We start from the raw sequence: 25,667 nt of genomic DNA on the forward strand, positions 1-25,667 counted from the left end.
TTCACTTTCACTTCACTTTCATTGAGCAAAATCAGAAAGGCAGACTAGCTGAGAATTGTAGATGCTACAGAGAACAGCAGTAAATAAATACCTTTTTTTCCCCTCTATAGATGAAGGGTTTAAAAACTCATTATAGTTTCTGTGGAGGAAACCTGCAGATTAAAACAGATTAAAAAACAAGGAAAGAAGGAAGGGGGAGGGAGAAGGGAAGGAAGAAGAGGTAAGTCAGAGAAAGGGTGGAGAAGGAATGATAAAGGAAGGCAGGAAGGGAATCAGCAAAACTAAACACACAGTGTTTAAGGATGTACTTGGGAGATAAATTATGAAGAATAGTGATCACTTCTAGGAAGGAGGGAGGATATTATGGGGCTGGCACATTTTTAGCAAAGGCCAATTTCATTAAAAAAAAGCAAGAAAAAAAAAAAGGCAAGAGAGTTCCAGAAAAACATCTACTTTTGCTTTATTGACTATGCCAAAGCCTTTGACTGTGTGGCCCACAGCAAACTCTGGAAAATTCTTAAAGAGATGGGAATACCAGACCACCTGATCTGCCTCTTGAGAAACCTGTATTCAGGTCAGGAAGCAACAGTTAGAACTGGACATAGAACAACAGACTGGTTTCAAATTGGGAAAGGAGTACGTTAAGGTTATATATTGTCACCCTGCTTATTTAACTTCTATGCAGAATACATCATGAGAAACACTGGGCTGGAGAAAGCACAAGCTGGAATCAAGATTGCCAGGAGAAATATCAATAACCTCAGATATGCAGATGACACTACCCTTATGGCAGAAAGTGAAGAAGAACTAAAGAGCCTCTTGATGAAAGTGAAAGAGGAGAGTAAAAAAGTTGACTTAAAACTCAACATTCAGAAAACTAAGATCATGGCATCTGGTCCCATCACTTCATGGCAAATAGATGGGGAAACAGTGGAAACAATGGCAGATTTTATTTTGGGGGGCTCCAAAATCACTGCAGATGGTGACTGGAGCCATGAAATTAAAAGACTCCTTGGAAGAAAAGTTATGACCACTCTAGACAGCATATTAAAAAGCAGAGACATTACTTTGCCAGCAAAGGTCCATCTAGTCAAAGCTATGGTTTTTCCAGTAATCATGTGAGAGTTGGACTCTAAAGAAAGCTGAGCGCCAAAGAATTAATGCTCTGGAACTGTGGTGTTGGAGAAGACTGTTCAGAGTCCCTTGGACCACAAGGAGATCCACCCAGTCCATCCTAAAGGAAATCATCCCTGAATATTCATTGGAAGGACAAATGCTGAAGCTGAAACTCCAATACTTTGGCCACCTGATGCAGAGTTGACTCATTTGAAAAGACCCTGATGCTGGGAAAGACTGAAGGTGGGAAGAGAAGGGGACAAGAGAGGATGAGATGGTTGGACGGCATCACCGACTCAATGGACGTGAGTTTGAGTAAACTCCGGGAGTTGGTGATGGACAGGGAGGCCGGCTGTGCTGCAGTCCATGGGGTCGCAAAGAGTCAGACACGACGGAGTGACTGAACTGAATTTCATATAATCAGTGTGACTGACAACATTTGTTTTATGAGACTTTCTATTTCTCTGCTCTATTTTGAAATTTAAAAGGTTTTCTGAAAGTGACTCCTCTTGTAACACTTAAGCTATGTTTCCCCACCCCCACACCAGCAGCAAAGAACCGGCTGAAAACACAAGCCAAGAATGTACCTGGCATTGCCTCTGCCCAGGTATAAGCGATTGGCCACATGCCAAAGAACTGCTTTCTTTCTTTGAAGGAAATATGGGGGAAGGTTTTACCTGTGGGGCCCATTTCACAGCCCGCTGCTTACAACAGTCTCAGGGGAGTGAAGAGTTTTAAGTCCAGGCTCAGTTTGTATCTAAGGAATTTCCTGCAGCAGCAACTGGGGGTGGATCGGCCTCACTGTATCACCTGCCCCAACGTGGCTCTGACATCCTCCCCTGGTTCGTGTGTGTGCACATAACCACCATCCCATCCCTGGGCAGGTCCTCGTCTGCACACAATGGTTATTTATGGCCATACGCTGCAGTATTTCCACTGACTAAGATTTTCCCAACACGTTTACCTAGGCCAGGCCTTCCCTGGGAGTGAGTTGAGTCATGAGGCCTCATCCCTGCAGACCCTGTACAGAGCACCTGGGACTGACAGCCAGCTGGCCAGGGATTCCCCAGGGCCCTGTCACAGCATACACAGAGAGGGACCCAGAGCAAAAGCTTGGAGCCCACTGAGATTTGGGGCCTTGCTTGCATTTTTAAAAAAATATTTACTTATTTACTTGACTGCACCATGTCTTAGCTGTGGCATGTGGGATCTTCATCTTCATTGTTTCAATGTAAACTCTTAGCTGTGTAACATGTGGGATCTAGTTTCCTGACCAGAGATGGAACCCAGACCCTTTGAATTGGGAGCATGAAGTCTTAACCACTGGACTACTAGGGAAGTCCCTTACTTGTATTTTTTTTTTTCAAAGCCTAGTTTTTGCAGGACTTCCGAGTGGTTAAGACTGTACTTCCAACAAAGGAGGTTTGAGTTCCATCCCTGGCGAAGAAACTAAAATCACACATGCCATGCAGTGTGGCCAAAAGATAAATTAAAAAATATAATAATAATAAGGTCTAGTTTTTGAGGCCAGGGAGCAGGAAGAAGGTCATCAACATTGGTTAAGTGTCCCTTTTCCATGACCCACACTCATGCTGGTTGTCAGGGGACCTCCTGCCGTGTCCACAGGGTCACAGTTCACACAGACCTATCACAGCGCTCTCCCGTGACAGCTGGCTTGCAGACACAGCGGCCCGAGTCACAGGGCCCCGAGATGCCGGCTGGATCACAGTCACACTTGGAGTCTCTGGAAAGAAAAAAAGAAAAGAAAATCAGAGCTGTGTTTCCAAATGCTCTGAACTACACACATGAAGATCAGGCGCTTATAAGCAAATGTCACCAACTTGAGTCAATCTTTCATCTTCAATGAGGCCTCTCTTAGCTATTCTTGTCCATGCTAATCTCTCTCAGACCCTTTAAGAATTCATCTGTCCACGCTACTAGTGCTACTCAAAGTGTGGTCCGTGGCTGGCAGCCAGTCCAAGAACTGTTTACTACCCACTTCTAGAGAGAGCAGGGGTTTGCCTCAGAATGTAAACCAAACTCATCATGAAACTGTTTAGTTTGCTTGACTGTTTGCGTCAGTTGACCTAAAAAAAATTTTATCATTTGTTTTTCTATTATTTAATCCAGCGGTGTCTGCTTTCATCACGGTTGACTCCACCTATTTGCTTTTTGTTCATTTAGTTTTTTCTTCTGGTAACACTTCTATTTCACATATAATTCATACTATGCAATTCATTATTTAAAGTATTCAACTCATTGGGTTTTAATTGATCCTCAGAGCTATGCAAAGAGCACCACAACCAACTTTGGAACATTTTTATCACTCTAAATAGAAAGCCTGTGTCCTTTAGGAATCACTCTCATCGCCTTCCCCCAAGTCCTAGGCAACCACTAACCAACTTTTCGGCTCTGGAGATTTGCCTGTTCTGAATGCTTCCTATAAATGGAATTGTACAATGTTTGGCCTTTTGTGTTTTGCTTCTTTTACTTAGTAAGTCTTCGAGATCCATCCATGCTGTATCATGTATCAGTAGTTCATTCTTTGCATGGCTGAATAAAATCCCATCATGTGAATATACTACATTTTGTTCATACACTCATCAGAATGCACATTTGGGTTTCCACTTTTTAACTATTATGAATAATGCTAATTATTCATAGTGAAAAATTTGTGTACATTCATGTGAACATTTGCATACAAGTTTTTGGGCAGATATGTTTTCATATGTCTCAAATGTATATCTAGGAATGAAATTGCTATTAGTTTTGCTGATTCTTTTTTTTCTGGTTGCAAGACTTTTCTCAATGAAAAAAATCAGTGTTTTCATTATTTAATTTTGGCACAATCTCCTTGTCTTGTGCAACGAGCACTTTGACTGATGACTGTTCTCTGACTAACCAAAGCTCTCGTCTCTGTCACCGAGCTTGCCCCATAAGCATATGTATTTATCTCATGCATCTAACACCAAGTTTGTTCTCTTCCCTACTGACCTGCTCCTCCTGACTGCCCCATGACCCCATCAGATCCTGCCCAAACCTGCCTCTCACTCCTCCTCCCTCACATTCCTCATCTAATCAGTTCCAAGTCCTATTGGGCTTCCTGAAGATTTCTTTCCCAATCTCCATCTCTCAGTTGCCATGGTCTCCTCCCTATCCTGGCCCCTCTACACTATTATCTGGACCCTCTGAGAAACACATATTCAGCATCTACTAGTTGCTAAGCACTGGGATAGTGAGAAGTAGGAAACAGTCCTGCTCTCTAGGAGTCTCAAGGCAGGGCAGACACATAACAGCAATGGCAAGAAAGCACATCTGCAGCTGTAGCCGAGCTGGAACACGCTCACGGGCCTCTTCCCTGCAGCAGTGAACACAACAGAACCAAAACCAGGCTTCCATTCTAGTGGGAGAGACAGACAGATACATACAGAAAGTAAGAGACTGTAAAACAAGAGTCAGCTCGGAGTAGTGGGGACTGGTCCAGACGGCCTCTGAGAGGAGATGGACAAGGTGGGGATGGAACCCCTGAAGCTCTGCGTGGCTCTGTGGGAGGGAAGAGGACTCCAGGCCAAGGCCAAGGCCACATACACTCGACTCCTTTGAAGAAGTAAAGGAAGCCTGGGAGGGGGTGAGAAACGGAGCAGAAGCCTCAGGTGGCGAATAGAGAGGGCAGGAGGGGCTTGGAGGGCCCCAGCTGCCTAGATGGGAAGTTTGGATCTCACTCTAGGTGGGAACGGAGTTAATGGAAGTTTGGAGCAGAGCCATGATGTCATCTACTTCATAGTTTACAAGGACTACCAAGGGAGACGGGGCCTGGGAGGAGTCAGGGAAGTCTGGGAGGGGAAAAGACCCTGGGACGGTGGTAACACAGATGGTGCAGTCAAGGCGGGCGGTGGGTCTCACATGGACAAGGGGCTGGAATCATGGGTGATGAGGAAGTGGTTTCTCTGTGGGCAGCCTTCTGGCCCATGGCTTCGCTGCCAAGCTCCTCTTCACCAAAGTCAGCCCAGCACCTTGCTGGCTCTGTACCTCTGCGGGCTGGCCATGTGACTCATAAGGTACGCTTCACCTTCTTCCAGAAAAGTAAGTTGAGCAGGACTAGAGAAATGCTTCAAGCGAAAGGAGATTCAAATTATGCAGGAAGTTCTTCTTCTCTAAAACTGCTTATTTGAAACAAGTTTCAGGTTAAACCTTAAAGGACTCTTAACTTCCACCCTAGTTCACCTCTAGGAGGGGTAGTTGTCAGGGTGATGAGCATAGCCTCCACAGACAACACTCTGAGCCTGAGTATGAAGTCCATCCTCACCAGCAACACTGGCCACCTTATTTATCCTCTCAGAATTTAAGTTTCTTATCTTTAACTCAAGTATAAAGCTAATCCAAAGTTTTTAGGGTTATTGTGAGGGTTAAATGAGATGACCCACACAAAGTCCCCAAAAGACTTCCCTGGTGGGTCCAGTGGCTAAGACTATAAGCTCCCAATGCAGGAGGCCTGGGTTTGATCCCTGGTCAGGGAAGTAAGATCTTATATGCCACAACTAAGACCCAGTGCAGCCACAAAATAAATAAACATTTTTTTTAAAATTGTGTTTCCATACTCAGTTACTTAGTAACAGTTACTCAGTAAATGTAAGTGGTCCCTAATGTTGGTATGATCACCATTAGTCACAGTGGAACCAGCGGTGGTGGTGCAGGCACTTACTGGAGCTTCCGGTCTTGGGTGCACCCAGCATCAGTGAGCATGTGGAAGCCTGGCAAACAGCGGTCACACCTGTCCCCCGTCACACCTGGCTTACAGTTGCACCGTCCAGCGCTGTCACATCGAGGGCTAAGAGAACCTATAACCACAAAGGAGGGGGAAGGAAAGAAGAAAAGGAACTATTTCATTCATATGACATTAGAGGGCAACCGTCACCATATGGGAGCTCAATAAATACTAAGTAATGATCTCCTAAGGAGATCAGTCCTGAGTGTTCATTGGAAGGACTGATGTTGAAGCTGAAACTCCAATACTCTGGCCACCTGATGTGAAGAGCTGACCTATTTGGAAAGACTCTGATGCTGGGAAACATTGAAGGCAGGAGGAGAAGGGGATGACAGAGAATGAGATGGTTGGATGGCATCACCGACTTGATGGACATGAGTTTGGGTAAATTCCAGGAGTTGGTGATGGACAGGGAGGCCTGGCGTGCTGCAGTCCATGGGGTCGCAAACAGTCGGACACGACTGAGCAATTGAACTGAACTGAACTGAATCACCACGACCTGCTGCCTTGGGCAATTCTTTCACGTCATCGGGATATGCATCTATACCCACTAGGGAAAATTCTGACAGCCAAGGATGGCTTCTTCAGGGAAAGAAATGGAAATGACTTCTGAAAGCATTATTATTTTTATATCTGCTCTGGTTTCAACATTAAGTCATTTGTCAAATCCTTGAGATCTTAAGTAACATTTGTGAATGAGCACATGAGCCTGCACAAAGACAGGATGCAAAAGTGAGCCGCCTTCGCCCTTATCTCTGGCAGGCAAACAGCATCTTTCAAGGGTCAGTGCTCATACGGTATGATTGTAAGAGTACAAAAAAAGCCTCTTAACCAAAAATATCTCTACCTACCTGGAGTGGTGGAAATTCTCATCCTTGGAGCATCACCGCTTGTAAAGAGTGAAAACCCTGAGCATCTTACCTGGTTTGGGGCACTAGAGTACTTTCCTATAATTAATTGTTTATAGACATGCTCTATAAAATGACCTCGCCGACTGCTACTGAAATGTGAGAGGTGCTCAGGACAACAAAGAGTGCCACCCTGGAATCCAGCCACCCTTACCGCCTCCCCTTCAACCATCCCCAGTTCAAGCTTCCTCCTTCTCTCACCTGGACCCTCCCTACCTCCATCCTTGACTCCCTACACTCCATTCTCTCTATAGAAGCAGAAGTACTCCTTTTCAATGGAGTTTGAATCATATGACTGGTCTGTTTAGGTCTTCTGATTTAGGTCTTCTGATGGGTCCCTGCTATGAGTGGAATAAAGTGCAAACTCTGTACCATGACCTATAAGCCTCGACCTCTCTTGTCTCATCTCTTGCTCCTTCACTGAGGTCCAGCATCCTAGCTCCCCTCCCTGTTCCTGGAATATGCTGATCGCTTCCCTCCTCAAGGCATTTGCACCTGCTGCTTCTTCAGCCTGGAATGTTCTATCTTGAGAACGCGCCCTAGTTGGCCCATTCTCAGCACTTAAATCTTGATTAACTTCTCTAGAGAAACCTTCTCTGTCTTTCATGTCTATAATATTCAGCCCACTGCTCCCTCAGTCCTTAGCCCTGCTTACCGATAACTCCCTCAGCTTGTGTTCCCTGCTGAATTCCCAGTGCCCGAAGCAGAGTCCTAGATGTCTGTTGGATTAATTAACCCTCGGGAAGGAGGATATGGCTATTGTGAAAGGAGTAGGAAGCCAAAAGATGAGGTAGAATGTGGTTCACCTACTTGATAATTTCCCTCAGGCTGGCAGTACTATAAATAATCCCTATATCTGAACTGTGATAACCAGGCTATTCATAATCTATAAAGCTAACAGAACACTAACCAGTTGCTCCTTCTTTCTCCTAATCTCTTACTTGCCTGTGAACTTTTAATTCACTTATAGATACAAGTCAGATCAATAAAGGTGTTTGGCTCTGTGTCTATAGTTGCAGGTGGAACATGAAATAAACTAGTTACATACACAGTTAGAGTCTGTGAGAGCCTCCATGTCAACCTTGCAAGGCTTGAAAGGAACCTCAGTGATAAGAACATACACAAACTTTTTTGAGCACCTGCTATGTGTGAGACACTGAATTGAGCATTTTATATATATTAGTTCACCATATTTATTGGTGAATTAAGAGCTGATAAGATATCAAACCCATTTGTGGATAATTGGGAGCACCCAGAGGATCAGACAGCTCACACCAGGAGCAGATAGAGAGAGGAGGGGAAGGCACCTCGGGCAGAAATAGAATATCACTGATTAAGCAAAGGGAAAGGGTGATTGGAGTGGGGAGAAGTCTCAGAATAGTGGAAGCCAAGGGAGGAGAATTCCAAGGAGGGTTAAGGGAGGAAGAACATGGAATAGTTTTCAGTATCTAAGACAAGAGAGCACTTAAGATGAGAGGAAGGGAGGCCACTGGGGTTGGCGTTTAGAGACGCACAGCAGACGGAGCTAAGAAGGTAAATTCCTGTTTAAATTTATACAATTTCATTATTTTAACATAAATGAGTAAATCTTGGACCCAGAAACACATTTTTTTCTCCATTCAAATTAATAAAAATTATGTTTTTAATTTAAGAAAACCCTCCCTACAACAGCTTTTCAGAAGCAACTCTTTTACTAGTCCATGGTCTATAGCCCACCAGGATCTTTTGTCCATAGGATTTCCCAGGTAAGAATACTGGAGAAGATTGCCATTTCCTTCTCCAGGGGGTCGTCCCAACCCAGGGATCAAACTCGAGTCTCCTGCACTGGCAGGTGAATTCTTTACCACTGAGCTACCTGGGAAGCCCAAACTAAAATATATGAAGTGCCTAAAAAGCAGAGACATTACTTTGCCAACAAAGGTCCATCTGGTCAAGGCTATGGTTTTTCCAGTAGTCATGTATGGATGTGAGAGTTGGACTATAAAGAAAGATGAGCACCGAAGAATTGATGCTTTTGAACTGTGGTGTTGGAGAAGACTCTTGAGAGTCCCTTGGACTGCAAGGAGATCCAATCAATCCATCCTAAAGGAGATCAGTCCTGGGTGTTCATTGGAAGGACTGATGTTGAAGCTGAAACTCCAATACTTTGGCCACCTGATGCAAAGAACTGACTCGTTGGAAAAAACCCTGATGTTGGGAAAGATTGAAGGCAGGAGGAGAAGGGGACGACAGATGATGAGATGGTTGGATGGCATCACCGACTCAATGGACATGAGTTTGAGTAAACTCCAGGAGTTGGTGATGGACAGGAGGCCTGGCGAGTTGCAGTCTACGGGGTCGCAAAGAGTCGGACACGACTGAGTGACTGAACTGAACTGAACTAAACTCAACATCTCACATATAGTAAGTGCTCACAAAAGTGGTTTATGCTTGTATCTTCTAGGCCTCCTTCAAGCCTTGCAAAGTTGACATGGAAACACACACAGGCTCTTACTATAAACAGGACTGATTTATTTCATGTTCCCAAACTTCCAAAATAATAGCATTGGGTTTTCAAAGTATCTCGTTAAAATAAAAACACCTGTACCAATTCCTATATCATGAGCTGCTCTTAGGGACTGTGAACAACTGGGTTTAAAGGATAGATGAAGAACAGCTTCTTGTTTCAAGTGTGTGTCCCCAAAAAGCACTCCAGGATTTAGGTAGTACTGTCTATATGTGTTAGAGGACTCAGGAACATAATCTAAAATGACCAATATTTAAACTAAGAGGGCTTGCTTCCTTTTGAGAATCCTTTAAAAATATAGATGCTTGCATTTTTAAATAGAATTATTACTATTCAATCACTATATTTAATAATAATTAAATTATTATCTAAGACATGTTTCAAAATAATAACTCAAATGTTATAGTCTGAGTTATCTACTGCCTGGCTCATACATATGTAAAAAAAAATAAAATTAAGAGAACAAACCCAATATCATTAAAGTCTGTACAGATCTCAAGAATTTAGGTATCAGGGGAGGAAAACACACACACAGAGTAAATTTCAAAGTATCACAGAAGGTTATCAGGGTTACAAGAACTGAGGATAATTCAGCCCTGATGCTGAGCCTCTAAAATCATCACCTAAAAATAAGTCTAGTTGGCATATTTAGAAGAAACTGGTGTAACATCCAAAATCTGTGACCACTTTGGGGCTTATAAATGCTGTTGGCTTCATTTGTCATGCATACAATGGCAGCTTTTGGTAAGACGAATTCTTCCGCATTTGAAATTGAATATACACAAATTCCCTTGGGAAGTTATATTTTGAAAGTGAAAAATACCCTCTGGCTGATGAGGAAACTGAGAGATCACATGGAGAATTAAATTCTAGCTACTGATTTTGTGACCTGTGCAGCCAACAGGTAGCCGGAGATGGCACATCGTGGGAACAGCCCCTACCACCAATGTGCCGCTCAGCCCTCAACAAGTTTCATCACCTCCCTCTCTAAGCCTCTGATACCTCATTTGTAAAATGAAAATAATAGCACCGTCTTCATAGGGTTATTTGTGAAGATTAAATTAATTAGTGGATGAAAGTGTTTAAAAAAGTGCCTGGCACAGAGTAAGCGTGTAATTCATGTTAACTATGAATATCATACAAGACATAAATCATCCCTGGGCTCCACCGCTTCCTACTAGGTTGTTCACCCTGAGTCCGAGATATCTATTTCCTCAAAGAAAAGAAAGAACTGGGCTCACTTTTGCTGGGTGGCAACAAACTACAGGGTGGAAAAGAAGCGATGGCGTGGTAAAGCCTCTTCACCATCTCTCTTCACGACACAGGTTCCTTGTCTACTCCCAGACTAACAGCCTTGTCTTCAGGCCAGGCTTTCCAGCTGAGCCAATTACATTTCTCATCACATTCATGCTGATTATTTTGCTGGGATGACCCAACTCCAGTGACTCACAACAAAGCTGCATCACCTAAGGGGATACGGGCTTGTCAGAGAGGTTAAATGCCCTTTAAAGTGAAATCATTTTTCTTTTAATTTGTCTTTGGTTCAGAGGGAGAATTGCTAAACCCCAAAGATTCTGGATGCTGAGTCAAAGCCACAAAACTGAGCAAATCTGACTCAAACCACATGGCAGCAGCAAGTCTGGTGAGTCTGAGAATGACTGCTGGTGTATGGGCCTGTATCACTGTGGGGTCACCCCAGTTTTCAAAGGGTCCCCAACACACACTACTTGCAAGTCATGGTTAGGCCAAAGCCTGCCCATTTTTAGATTCTTTCAACTGCTGTTAAGAACTGGCTCCACAGAGCTATACTGAGTCATAAGGCTATACCTTTTTGGTAAATTAACATTGATCACATTATACTATTAAACACTTTTTGGCAAAGAGAAATAGGTAAGCCAAGGAAGACAATAGACAAATAAGGTAGCTTTAAAAAGTCCCAACTTTAGGGACTTCCCTAGTGGTCAGTGGTTAGGACTCCCCACTTCCAATGCAGGGGGCACTGGTTCAATCCCTGGTTGGGGAAATAAGATTCCATGTACCACATGGTGTGACCAAAAAAAATTGTTTTTAATTTTTTAAGTCCTAAATATTTCTTTCTCTCTTCCTCTTTATATTTACTAACTTGTCTTTACTGTCTGCCCATGGCTATGATGATAAAGAATCTGTCTCTATGAGGGAGATCCCAGTTCAATCCCTGGGTTAGGAAGAGTCCCTGGAGAAGGGAATGGCTACCCACTCCAGTATTCTTGCCTGGAGAATCCCCATGGACAGAGGAGCCTGGCTGGCCACAGTCCATGGGGTTGCAAAGGTTCGGACATGACTGAGCGACTAACACTTTCACTTTTCATGATGACTACAGCAGGACATGTGCATCTGTGTACACATAAACTACCTATAGTTCTGAGAATACAGCAGTGGGTGATATACTTAAAACCACAAGAACAACAAAAACAGGCTCTCCTATGAACCAGCCACCTTATTAGGTCTTACTTATTGTTCTATTTTCTCTTGCTTACAACCCTGTGAAGGATTCTAATCTACCTATTCTGTGTCTGTCTCTTCCATTAGTCTCACTTTATCTCGCCAGCACCCAGCACAGCACCAGAAACAGATCTTTCTAATCTCTTATTTTTGAGAGGCTGGTCGAAGAGATAGTTATGGAAATGAAGAACTATCACTGGAAGAATAAGCTTCTTTGTGGGTAGCCATTTCCTTCTCCAGGTCAAAGACTGTCATCTACTGGGAAAAGTCACCGTGTGCCTCACTTAGGGCTGGAACTCCAACTAATGTGCCCTGAAGACCACAGCTGGTTCCTACAACCTAGCCTCAAGAAAAATGTATTTCATTTCAGATTGAAATTGCTAAAAAAAAAAAAACCAAAAAAACAAAAAAACAGTGTCTAGTAGATTCCTAATTGTTCTAGAAATTTTAAAATAAACTTTATTTTTAGAATTATATGTTCATATATTGAAAGGGATATAGTTCTGCAATATAGTTTTCTGTTCTGTTTGTTTACTTTTGGCTGTGCCATGGGGTACCTTAGTTCCTAGTCCAGGGATTGAACCTGTGCCCATGCATTGGGAGTACCGTGGAGTCTTAACCACCGGACCAACTGGGAAGCGTCTGTTCAAGAAAACTGAACATCTGCCTCTTGGTCTGTTCTCTCTCTCTTTCCCCCTGCCTCCCTGCTTCCCCATTCTCTCTCCTACCCCTCCCTCTCTCCCCATTTCCTCCCCCCATCCCCCCATTTTATCCAGTTACCTTTGGAGCTGCAGTTGCAGGGCAAACAGCGGTCTCTCTCCCTGTGTCGGTAAAACCCTTCCTTGCACCTCTCACAGTGGATGCCACCAGTGTTGTCAGTGCAGTGGAGGCAGCGGAATCCATTTCCTGTCAGTCTGTGAAGCTCCTGATCAAAGATGCATTGCCTGGACTTCCCATTGCAGTCACAGACTAGGGATTAAGGGGAAAAAAAAAGACATCGTCAGCAGAAAACAAGTCAGGGCAATCCTCCTAGGTGTTTTATTATTATTATTAATAAAAATGATGCCTGGGGTACTACATACTAGTTTAAACTGCTCAGTGGCAAAAGGTAATGGGGTGAAATAGGCGGCAGGATGATGGAGGGAGTTCTCGGTTTACTTAGAGGAAGCGGTGCAGGAGGAGTGCTGCCTTGGAGAACACAAAACTACGTGAAGTCAGGTTTGCCGGACTGTCCGACACCTCAAGACAAACCAAAGCTCTATTATTAAATGTTTTTATGTGAAAAGTCCTGATTTAAATATCTGCAAGGAATGAAACCCCACAGTACAAGGCTATGGGCTGGAGAAGACCTGAGGACCGACTGTGAAACAGCTGAAGGTGTGATCTGTTCAAGACCTACAGCATCTGTCTCTCCAGTGATGGTCAAGGCTGAGGAGCTAATTTTTTTTTAATTTACTTTATTGAAATGCAGTTGATTTGCAGTGTTATATTGGTTCCTGGTGTTCAGCAAAGTGATTCAGTTATACATACATATATTCTTCTTCATATCCTTTATTGTGATTTGTTACAGGATATTGAATAAGTCTCCTGCGCCATGAGTAGGACCTTGCTGTTCACCCACTGTATATGTAATAGTTTGCATCTGCTAACCCGAAACTCCCAACCCATCCCTCCCCGACCCAGCCCCCTTGGCACCCACAAATCTGTGCTCTACGCCTGTGAGTCTGTTTCTGTTTCATAGGTAAGCTCATTTGTGCCATATTTTAGACTCCACTTATAAGTGATATCATATGTTATTTGTCTTTTTCTGATTGACTTCACTCAGCACGATAATCATAGGTCCATCTGTGTTGCTGCAAATGGCATTATTTCATTCTTTTTGAGGCCGAGTGGTATTCCATTGTGTGTGTGTATATCACATCTTTATCCATTCATCTCCTGATGCACATTTAGGTTGTTTCCATGTCTTGACTACTGTAAACAGTGCTGCCATGAACATAGGGTACATCTGTCTTTTTAAATTATAGTTCTGTCTCGGTACATGCCCAGGAACAGGATTGTTGGATCACATAGCAACTTTGGTTTTTTGAGGAACCTCCATTCTGTTTCCCATAGAGGCTGCACCAATTTACACTCCCACCAACAATGTAGGAGGGTTCCCTTTGCTTGAGGAGCTAATATGACTATCTGGACAGGTATTTCCTCCCTTCTCACTGTGCCATAAGTGTCTCTCCCAAAGCCAGGCATCAAAAGGACTTTCCCCAGATGTCTAGGAAAGTTTATGCTGTGCATATTCTAAAGAGACTCATGGGGTGACTAACATCTCCATGCAGGACTGGAACAGCCAATGAGTTAACAGGGGAAATCCTTAGCGTTGTACCTAAGACCCCCAACAAATGTTTCAGTCACAGTCTGGAAAAGATGATGAACCTTGGGGTTAAAAGAAAGGTATCAAGTACCAGTTCTGCTAGTTCCTCAAGCAATCACTTCAACTCTCTGAATCTTATTTCTTTTATAAACGTAGGCTGCGTTTTCTACCTCCCTGGTTGTCAAAAGGATCCCACTGAGAAAAGAAGATCAAATCTTTGGTCTATGCTATTTCACCCCTCACTCACAGGAGAGAGGTATTGCCTCAGATGAGAAAAATGCAGCTCACAAAAGTTAAGTAACTTGAGCCAGTGGAAAGCTAGGATTTGAACCTCTGTCTGTTGCCAAAACCCACTTTCTTTCCCCCTGAGACACTGTCTCTATTGGCCATGCAACCCTAGCGAGAACTTGTCTCTGGCAATGTCCAGGGCCATGACTTACCCTGGGGACTCATTTTAAAAGTCAGCAAATGTACCAACATGTACAGAGCAGCTGCCTGTGCAGGCCTTGCCAGTTCTGACGGAACAAAGGTGGCAAAGGTGACTAAGTATAGCTGCTACCTTCATAAGGGACTTCTTTGCAGTAGCTCCTAAAAATCATTCTCTTACTCCTGTGGGTGCCCCTAACCTGAGCAAAGTCAAGAACCTCTATCCAGAGAGCAGTCTGTTTCTGGGACTTTACATTCAGCAGTTCAGTTAATTCTTGCAATAACACTTTAACATGGGTTTAATAATCCTCATTCAATAGATAAAGAAATGAATGCGTAGAGGGGGTAGGTGTCTCACCTAAGCTCACACAGCTAAGTGGCAAAGGTGTAACTGCTCCCGGGTGTGTCCAATTGCAATGCTCTCACCTCTCTATGTCACTCTTGTGTCTCAAGGCTCTGGTCTGCTACTGTGTGTAGGTATTCTTTCTATGACTCCCTCATGGAGAGTTATTCAGCCTTTTCTCCAGTTCTTCCTAATCTGCAAGATGTCCCATCCCTCCTGAGACAGCTCTGATTGTTACAAATTGTTTTTATGCAATTTTATTTTTTAAACTATAATTTTAATTGGTTTCCCTCCTTTTCTTACTCATCTGGTATTTTATTTATTTTTGGCTGCACTGGGTCTTCATCGCTGTGAACAGACTTTCTCTAATTGCAGTGAGCGTGGGCTTCTCATCGCGGTGGCTTCTCTTGTTGCAGAGCATAGGCTTCAGGTGCCTGGGCTCAGGGGCTGTGGCACACAGGCTTAGTTGCCCCGAGGCATGTGGGATCTTCCCAGACCAGGGATGGAACTCATGTCCCCTGCATTGGCAGCAGATTTTTACCCACTGAGCCACCGGGGATGTCCCTGCAATTTTATCATGCATTCTGTTCTTCTGTGGAAAACAACACCACATACACAGATACACCTACTCTCTTCTCTATTATTGACTCATCAGACACTTATCACATTTACATTTACAAGGTGCTGCCTTAGCCGAGCCCTTGAGTATCTGAAGACAGGACCATCTTCATCTTTAGCCTTCTCTCCTTCAGGTTAAGCTGAAGATCTGTTACCTCCAGAACTTTCAACCATTTCCCAGGTCACAATTTCCAGATTCATCTTGACGCCCCTCCTAGGAACAAACTCTCATTTTCACGGCCTTTCTTTAAATAACCAGAATTTATTACAGCTCTTCAAGTGCAGGTTGAACAGCTCAGCTTACAGCAGGACCAGATATTGTAATTCCACGGATGAGCCTAACATTTCACTAAACTCACAGCCCAAGAAGTTTGCATTCAGTTCAAACTCCCAGGGCTTTTTCACAGAACTGATGCCAAGCCAAATCTTTCCCAACGAATGTTTGTGTAACGGATTTTTCTGGATCTCCAACAGATGTGCCACACAGCTGTCATGCGCTGTGAAATTTCTGCCAAGCAGCTCATTAGGCACGAACAAGAACTAAAGCCACCAGCCAACGATCCTTGTGAGGCTGTCCAGTTGGATCCCACACTGAGCCAGTGCCCTCCCTGCCCTGGATGACCTCTGGGAACAATCTCGAAAGAATTTCAAACATCTCATTGTTTTTTTTCTTTTCTGCTTTTTGTGTGGTCTCCGTTTTCTTTTTTTTGTATTTATTTTATGTCAATTTTGTTTATTTATTTGTCTGCGCCGGGTCTTGCAGGATCTTAGATCTTCGCTGCAGCGTTCAAACTTCTAGTTGCATTTGTGGGATCTACTTCCCTGACCAAGACCCCGCTGCACTGGGAGCGTGGAGTCTTAGCTACCCGGACCACCAGGGAAGTGCCTCACTGTGTCTTTTTTCATTCAAAACAAATTTTTTTGCTGGTAGAAGTTAATTTCATTAGGAAGTGATGTATTTTTAGAGCATTATTTTAAAAATAGAAAACCCCATTATAATCTTTTTTTAACCATTTCCCTTTCCTTCTGTCCTTTCTGCTTTAAAGCTCTATTATGAAAGAACGAATGTTCTTCCTTTAAAATTCACAGTCTTCGATGGAGACGCCTTCATATAATTCCAGTACAGGAGGCCTTTAGGCAGCATCTCTCCACTCTGGAACTCGGCTGCAAACCTACTGTAGGCTACCCTCCTCTCTCAGTTGGGCTTCTCTTTAAGCCCAGGGTTATGTACGCTTCCCAGGTGGCACAGTGGTAAAGAATTCGCCCGCCAATGCAGGAAACGCAGGAGACATGGGTTCAGTGATTCCCCGGAGTAGAGGAAATAGCAACCCACTCCAGTATTCTTGCCTGGAGAATTCCACAGAGGAGCCTAACGGGCTATAGTCCATGGGGCCGCAAAAAGTAGGACGTGACTTTGCACACACACCTTTAATACATTTTAAAACAAGAGGAAACTTTAAAAATGTTTTTTTTTTATTATACTTCCTTTTTTATGTTTAGCCTTGTTCAGCTTTAAATCTGTTATAGAATTTTTTTTAATTTTTGTTTTGAAATCTACTTGCTGTTCTTCTAAATTTGGGGCCAGCTGTAAATTTTTTAACTATATTGTCTGGTTTCCATCAGGGAGCCTTGACACAAAAGCAAATGATACAAGGATAAAGATGGGGATCTTGGACATATCCTGGGTCCATTGGGAATCATTTTTCCATGTCCATTCATCCAACAAATATAGACTGAACATTTATGTGCCAGACCCTGTTTCCAGGGATTTAGTGGTAGATAAAAACCAACGGATGGGACTACCCTGGTAGTCCAGTGGTTAAGAATCTGCCTGCCAATGCAGGGGGCATGGGTTCCATCCCTGGTCCTGGAAGAGCCCACATGTTGTGGAGCAACAAAGCCCATGAGACACAACTACTGAGCCCACACGCCTAGAGCCTGAGCTCTGCAACAAGAGAAGCTCCTGCAATGAGAAGGCCATGCACCGAAATGAAGAATGGCCCCGGCTCACTGCAACTAGAGAAAGCCCACATGCAAGAATGAAGACCCTGCACAGCCATAAATAAAAATTTTTTTAAAAAAACCAACAGATGTCCAAGACTTCATGGAGTTTTCATGAGACCTAGAGGAAAAGACATACATTTATTTCATTTATTTAGTAAGTATAACTTCACATCTAACAGGGGCACTGCCCTGGTGCTCGGACACTGGGCTTTGTGAGCCAGCAAGATTTCAATAATGGGAATCATAATGTTTTATATGGGCTTCCCTGGTGGCTCAGCCAGTAAAGAATCTGCTTGCAATGCAGGAGACCTTGGTTCAATCCATGGGTTGGGAAGATCTGCTGGAGAAGGAAATGGCGATCCACTCTAGCATTCTTGCCTGGAGAATTCCAAATAAGATATTAAATATACACTTATTTGATATATATTGGGTTTTGTCACATACACATCTTGGACATGTCCTTTGTCACATACACATCATGTTATCACAGTTTTCCTCATTCTACCATGGACAGGCATAGGTGCAGGATTAGGCATCAAGCTATTACTGTATCAGAAAATACAGAAACAAATCAGACTGGGACCCTGAACAGACCTGAAGACTTTATAGGGTCTAGGAATTAAGAGTGGCAGAATCTTTCTCCCTGTCTCACTGATTCTGTATCACAGGAACCAGGTCCTACCCACTACCCTTATTTGACTATTCATTTCTATGGTACTCTTTCCAAATTAGGGACATCTTTTCAAGGTTTTGTCCTATCCTCTCCCCATCCCCTCACTCCACCCCTCCTAAATCCTTGCCCTGTCAGCAGGGATGCTCCCCAGAAGCTAAAGAAAGGAGATTCATCAAGTTCACCTCAAGCCCCGCATAAACACTCCAGAAACCAAACCTGCCACTCAGGACATTTTTGTATTTCTTTCAGTCTAGGAAAACGTGGGTGGTAATTGTGTCTGACTGCGATGTATGCTGCTTCTTTGGCCCTTAAGCATTGATTATCATAATAACTGTAATAGCACACCATCGCTGACCCTCAAGGTACTTCTTAGGAAAGCCCACGGGGCAGCCAGAGGCAGGCTGATCCACCCACCACCCGCCAGGCTCCCCACCAGGAAGCATGGTCCGTCTGCAGACGATGCAGCAAGGTGTGCAGAGAGCCTCCGGCCCACCTAACACTCCCACCCTCACTCAGACACACAACTCCAACGGGTTGGGACAGGAAGCTTGGGGCCAAAGGCTCTTTCCAAGCTGTATCCTTCAGAGAATGAAAGGAAACTGAAAATATTTCCTAGGGTTGTACTGGGGCAAGGTCTTGGAATAATCAGCATGAAGGGCTGCAGTTCATCAAGCCCTCATTTTAAATTCTCCAGAGGAAATGTTGAAAGCAATTACGAGAACGGATCAACAATTTGGCATTCCTGTGACCATATGTATAGAAGCAGGTCCTCTTTCTATTGTTCTAAACATAAAAGACACGGCTCTGCTTTTCACCAAGCTGATCTAATTTCCACCTTCGCATGATGGAGCCTTGTACTTTTTAGTGTTCTAACAGTAACAACAAAATTTTAAATCCGAACTCCCCTCAAAACCCTCTAGATCTGGCCCTGCTGACCTCTCCACCTTGACCTTGGTCCTCTTTCTATCTCCTGTTCATTGGACTTCAACACATAGACCCTGGCATGCACTAATCCTGGGGTGCACAAGCTATTTCTCTTTAGGCCTTTAGGCTTGCTGTTTCCTTTGCCTGGGCACTACCTGCTCCCACCCTCTCTGAACTCACTCTGCAGAAGAGCAATCTTAGGAACAAAAATTAGATGGCATTGGTTAAGAGCTTCTCTCTCTGATTGCCCACAGGTCTTCATCTCCATCTCTCTCACGGCACTTATCACTTTCTATCCTGAGTCATCCCTATTCGTGTACATGACTAACTTCCTCTATAGCATTTCTCACTTTCGTATCTGAGAAAAGGAATATTACTTGCCATATCAGTAAACAAGCAAGTCACAGTCATTCACCAGAGATTACAGCCCTCCAACAAGAGCCAGTGAACTCTAAAGGCACTCAGGAAGAACACCCGTCATCTAGAAGCCGTCAGACTGCAGTCACTCCCTATGCTGAGCCCTAAGGAAAAGGAGTTCAGGATGTGATTCTGGCCCCAGACAGATGAGATGCACATCAAAAGAATGGTTTCAGTGAGTCCCGACTCCTGCATCTTTCCATACATAGAAAAGTGCTAAATTCCTTAACTTGGGATATCTGGTTTTCTTTAGTTTACAAACAAAACAAAGCAAACAAACAAACAAAAAAACCTTGACATTCTGGCTACCTGCCCTTTGTTAGAAAATTTCTATATACCTGCTCCTCCCACCCACCCCACCTCCTGGGAGCAGTTCTCTCGGGGTTACTTGAGATGCTCCCTCCTGGGCTTAAGTTCTAAAAGATTCCACCAAATAAAACATAACTCTCAACTTTTAGGTTGTGTGTACTTTTTTCAGTTGATATAGCCCATCATACTTAGTACAGGGCTTGCGACTGTGACTGTTAGAGGAAAGGATGGCTGAAAGGAAGGACGGATGGAAGAACAGACAGAGGAAGGAAAGAAGGAAGGCAGTCTGATTCTAGAAAAGCTGAACAAGAACTGGGACATAGAGAAATTTCCAAAGACTCTAGGGACCCATCATGAAATTTCCTCAACATTAATACATAAAGTTTTCATTGTCTACATATAAGGCATTCAGTGTAAAAAAAAAAAGTTAAATGTTTGTACCAAAAAAAAAAAAATTAAAACTAAGGGGAGATGAGAACAGCAAGAATTGCGAGAGGAATGTGATACTTTTGCTGGAAGGAGCGTATGAGACTTCCAGGTTGCAGCTTTCATTGGATGAACCATTTCAGCACCAGGATGGCCTGACCTCTGCGTGTGAGCTTGAAGCTACCATCGCAAAGGGCAGCACGCCTAGGACTGCGTGCAAGGAGCGGCAGGGGTGAGGCAGGTGTGAGACCATGAGAGTTTGCCGCGATCAGGCAGTCTTGACAGGCAGTGTATTTGGCCCCTGTGTGGGACTATCTCAGGAGCTAGGAATCTGAGCGTCATGTTTGAACCTGACAGTGTGTGCTGGCTCCTGTTACGTACAGCTTCGCTGCTCTTGTTGCCATTTCAGCTGCTAAGAGCACTAGTACTGAATCACTTAAACAACAGCAAGTTTAGAATAAGTGACCTGGAATCTCCCAGGGATAAGTCCACATATAAACCGCTTAGGGATGGTGCTTAATTCTCTTTCTAATTTAGAGGATGAGACAGGTATGTGCCTCGTGTTTCCTTTCTTGTATTTTCTGCCTTTCATTCCCTTTCTGAGACATCGAATCTTTTCTTCTGCTTCCTTGTTGAGACTCTCTCCCCTTGGATACTATGATGCCACACTGCCAGGCTCCTCTTGGCTTCTCACCTCTCCCCATTCAAGTCTTTGTGGGATCCTCTCCTTGCCCCAAAGCTAAGTGTTCGTGCTTCTCAAGTCTGAGTCCTGAGCCTCCATGCCTCTCACGACAGAACTCTAGAAGTCTCTCATCCAAGCCAAGGACTTCAATAACCACAACAGGTGTGGACGTACCAAGATACTTCCTGGCCCAGAATTCATTCTCAATTAGATCCTCATGCCCAGCCATCCATTTTACACTTTCAGCTGGTTGTCTCAAAAGCTCTTTACACAAAACATATAGAAACCAAACTTTTAAATAATGCTGTGATGAACTTTGGGGTGCATGAGTCTTTTTGAATTATGGCTTTCTTAGGGTATATGCCCAATAGTGGGACTGCTAGGTCATATGGTAGTTCTATTTTTCAGTTTTTTAAGGAACTTTCATATTGTTCTCCATAGGAAGCAATCTAAATGTCCAATGACAGATGAATAAAGAAGATGTGGTATGTAAATACAAAGGAATATTGCTCAGCCATGAAAAGGAATGATATCGGGTCATTTTTAGAGACCAAGATGGACCTAGAGCCTGTCATATAGAGTGAAGTGAGTCAGAAAAGCAAATATCGTGTATTCACACATATATGTGGAATCTAGAAAAATGGTACCTATTTGCAGGGCAGGAATAGAGATGCAGATGTAGAGAATGGCCATGTGGACGGGGTGGAGGGGATGGGGAGGATGGGATGAGTTGGGAGAGTGGGGCTGACATATGCATGCTATCGTGCATAAAACCAATGGCTAGTGGGAGCCTGCTGATGGCCTGGGGAGCTCAGCTCAGCGCTCTGTGATGACCTAGGGAGTGGGCGGGGGGCAGTGAGAGGAAGGTCCGAGATGGAGGGGATATGTGTACACACAGAGATGAGTCGGTTTTTGTATAGCAGAAACCAACACAATGTTGTGAAGCAACTATACCACAATTAAAAAAATAAAAAAAACAACCACCACCAAACTTTGTCATCCCTTTAAGTCAGAAAGCTGAGAGCTATCCTTATAGGGTCTCCATCTTTCTCATTTGCCTATATTCTAGTCAATGCCCAATTGTATTAATATACTCCTCTAAATAGCTCAAGCCCATCCAAGTCTATCTCCATTACGGCCACTCGAGACCAAATCCCAGTTGTCTCTCGTCTCTTGCCGGCATAGCTTCCTAACTGAATCCTCGGCAACTTCTCTTGCCTCCCTCCACCCAGTATAGTCAGAAAAGCTTTTTCAAATACAAATTTTACCAATATCTCCCTGTTTCAAACTCTATGATACCTTTTTTAAAATTTTTAGATAAAGACCAGAACTCCTAAACATTGCTTACAAAGACTTGCACTGTCTAATCCTATCTACTTTTCCAGCCTAATTTCAGCTCTCTCCCATTCATTTCACTTATATTTCATTTTATGTTTTTACTTCCTCTGCTTCTTAACATTCTTGCTTTAGAGGAAAAGCATCATAGTGGGGAGATGTGTGTTGGGGCCACCAATCCCAACCACTCTCCTCCCTTTTGTTTGTTCAAAGAAATTACACTACAAATTCAATCTTAATTTATTATTATTTATATATCATCCCCTTCCTCTGAGTCAAAGAACTGGCCTCATGTACTGACAACTCTTTTCTGCTCAAAGACAGCAATCATCACCTCTGGGAAGTCAGCTGTGATGAGGGTCTTCATCAAGAAGTCCAAATATAAATAACTAGATAGAAATGGTGAATAAAAGTAAAGGAGAGAATAGTATACTCACTTTAAAAAGCTGGTAAATGCCTATTTTTAGAACAAAAACAATTAAAGCAGGCGTCCTTTAAGTAGCAATCTATTGTAAAGTATTTTTTAAATTATTTCTACAAATACTCCAATTGCACATTACTTACAAAGTCTGAAGTGAGAAAAACCTGACACATCTATCAGTTTGGTAGCAAGGGCATTGGAAGCTATCATCCTATTTGCAAAAATTGAAAGCCTCCATGTCTACGATACTCAAGATGACAAGATGAGTATTTTTATTACATTATACTTTTTAAAAAGATGATAATGAAAATGCTCGTATTTTCTAGTTTTAAAATCTCCTATATGAGACTTTTCTTTCCAAGGTTTCATATGCTCCTCAGTTTAGGTAAATACTGTCAAGCAAAATCTGAACATTTCATCATTTATTTATTCATTTTAAAATATTTATTTATTTATTTGGCTGCATTGAGTCATAGTTGCACCACACGTGATCTGCATTGTGTCATGCAGGATCTTCCATGACGTTGTGCGGGCTCCTCTCTAGTTGTGAAATAAGGGCTCTAGAACTCAGCAGTTGCTACACAATGGGCTTAGGTGTTGTGAGGCACGTGGGATCTTAGTTCCCAGAGCAGGTATTGAACCCACGTCCCTTGCATTGGCAGGTGAACTCTTAACCTCTGGACCACCAAGGAAGTCTCCATTTCACCCTTTAAAGTGATCTTGAATTTTACGATTTTATGTGTGACTTCTAGTTTTAGCTTCTTCAGGTATGTTGCAATACGTTTTCTAAGTAAAATAAGAAAACCCAAAAGGCACTTCCCTTTGTAAGAGCTTTTTAACTGAATTCAGTTCTCTGCCTCGGATTTTTCACAGCTTCCTTTTAGGCCAACGCTTCCAGAACCACTGGTGCTGTAATCTGCCTGATCATTTGTTTTCCAGGACATGCAAATGCCCAAGCAGTACAAATAAGCCTGCAACGTGAAGTGCTCTGAGAGGACCAACAGTAGCCAGTGTTCAAATCCCATGGAAAATTTAGAGTGATAGAGTACAGACAAATCTTTTCAATTCTAAGTGGTCTGGTCATTGAGAGCCACTGAAACTCAGCTTACCATGTTTTCCTTTTCAATGATTAGGGCTTACAATGAGTCACCTACTTTCATCACAAGTTCATAGCACATTGTATTGTAATCTAGACTTAGAAATGGCACAGGAGGATATGGATGACTCAGTTGGGGAGGACTAGACCAGGGAGACGTCTTCCCTAACACCCCACCAGGGCCCCAGCAGACAGTGGGGACAAGGGGGAGAGGTCTCAGAGAACAGGAAGGTTGGGGAGGCCAATTTCTGTCTGACAAGCAAAGCTAAGAGGGAAGAGAAGGTTAGGACACAAAGGATACAGAAGAGACTCCCTTCTCTTACACATGGTATCTTTAAGGGCTTGACTCCAAGACAGCAGGAGTCAGCTACAGGGTGTGATCAGTAGTGATCGCGGTAAGGATTCTGTCTGAAAGTTCATCAGCCTTCTGACCACAGAACTTGCTGTGAAAGTGAAAGTGTTAATCGCTCAGTCATATCCAACTCTTTGCAACCCCATGGACTGTAGCCCACCAGGTTCCTCTGTCCATGGAATTCTCCAGGCAAGAATACTGGAGTGGGTAGCCATTCCCTTCTCCAGGGGATCTTCCTAACCCAGGGATCGAACCCAGGGTCTCCTGTCTCCACATCACAGATTCTTTACTATCTGAGCCAACTGCTGCAGGAATTTCTATTTTTCGTGAGATCATCAAAGAAAAGCATCCCAATATAGAAAGCACATCTGACTATTAATGAGCATAGTGTACATGGCCCAGTGAAAGGTGTCATCTGCCCCTTTAAGAAATGGCTGAACTAAAGGACATTAGAGAATCCATGACAGCTAGAGGTGACCCCTGAAGCAATGAGGATGAAAAGGAAAGAAATCATGTATGAGGACTCTGAATAAAGAAAAGTTTAAAAGGAAATTTTGATTTGCCCTGAAATGCTTTATGGAGTATACATTAAATGTGGTTTTTCTATTGTTTACATTTGTGCTTTTTGGCCCTTAAAAAAAAGTTACCTAATGATTCTTCCTCTTTAAACCTTTCACTGCTTTCATGAACAAGATATTTTTGTACAAGGAGATTAGCCACAGATTTTTTTGCTATCACTACATTCCTTCACAAAGATATACACATTTAGGTACGTGCATGCTTACCAGGCAGGCACCATTTGAGCTCTTAGTTTTGCCAAAAGAACATAGTAATTTGTGTACATTGTTGTTGTTATTGAGTCACTATAAGTCATGTCCAACTCTTTGCAACCCCGTGGGCTACAACACTCCAGGCTTCCCTGTCCTTCACTATCTCTCAGTGTTTGCTTAAATTCATGTCTATTGAGTCGGTGATGCTATCTGACCATCTTAATCATGTGCATTACAATGTCGGAAAAGGTGTGGAATGCATTTTATAGCACTTTCCTTCAAAATTCATTGCTGAAAAAAAAATCCACTGGAAAATAGTAAATTAAAATTGTGGCGCTTAAAGTGAAAACAGTGAATTAAATGGTCTTTTAGGAACCCAATCATTTTGATGTATCCACGAAGAGAGGTAACAGTTATTGTAAGAAGAATTTGGACCAGGAAGCTTCCAGCAGAAAGTAGGATTGAGTGTCCTACATCCCAGCTGTGAGCAAAGGAAGTGCCTTTCCAGTTTCCTACTCTAAATAGAAAACGTATTGAGACACACCTGAAGAAGCTAAAACTCGAAGCTGCTACTGCTGCTAAATCGCTTCAGTTGTGTCCGACTCTGTGCGACCCCATAGACGGCAGCCCACCAGGCTCCTCTGTCCCTGGGATTCTCCAGGCAAGAACACGGGAGTGGGTTGCCATTTCCTTCTCCAATGCATGAAAGTGAAAAGTGAAAGTGAAG

At 43.2% G+C, this 25,667-nt stretch overlaps 1 protein-coding gene across 1 annotated transcript in view; it reads right to left on the reverse strand.

Moving 5' to 3' along the window:
• The window catches only part of LAMC2 (laminin subunit gamma 2), a 77,425-nt gene that overhangs the window by 35,197 nt on the left and 16,561 nt on the right, over positions 1–25,667 (reverse strand). Inside the window, exons 3-5 of the mRNA XM_020898471.2 lie at positions 12,557–12,745; positions 5,819–5,954; positions 2,762–2,860 (exon numbers count right to left, since the gene is read on the reverse strand). Coding sequence (XP_020754130.2) covers positions 2,762–2,860; positions 5,819–5,954; positions 12,557–12,745 — 424 coding nt within the window. The remainder of the gene's footprint in view (positions 1–2,761; positions 2,861–5,818; positions 5,955–12,556; positions 12,746–25,667) is intronic.

This window comes from Odocoileus virginianus, chromosome 11 (assembly GCF_023699985.2).
Source record: "Odocoileus virginianus isolate 20LAN1187 ecotype Illinois chromosome 11, Ovbor_1.2, whole genome shotgun sequence".
NCBI lineage: Eukaryota > Metazoa > Chordata > Mammalia > Artiodactyla > Cervidae > Odocoileus > Odocoileus virginianus.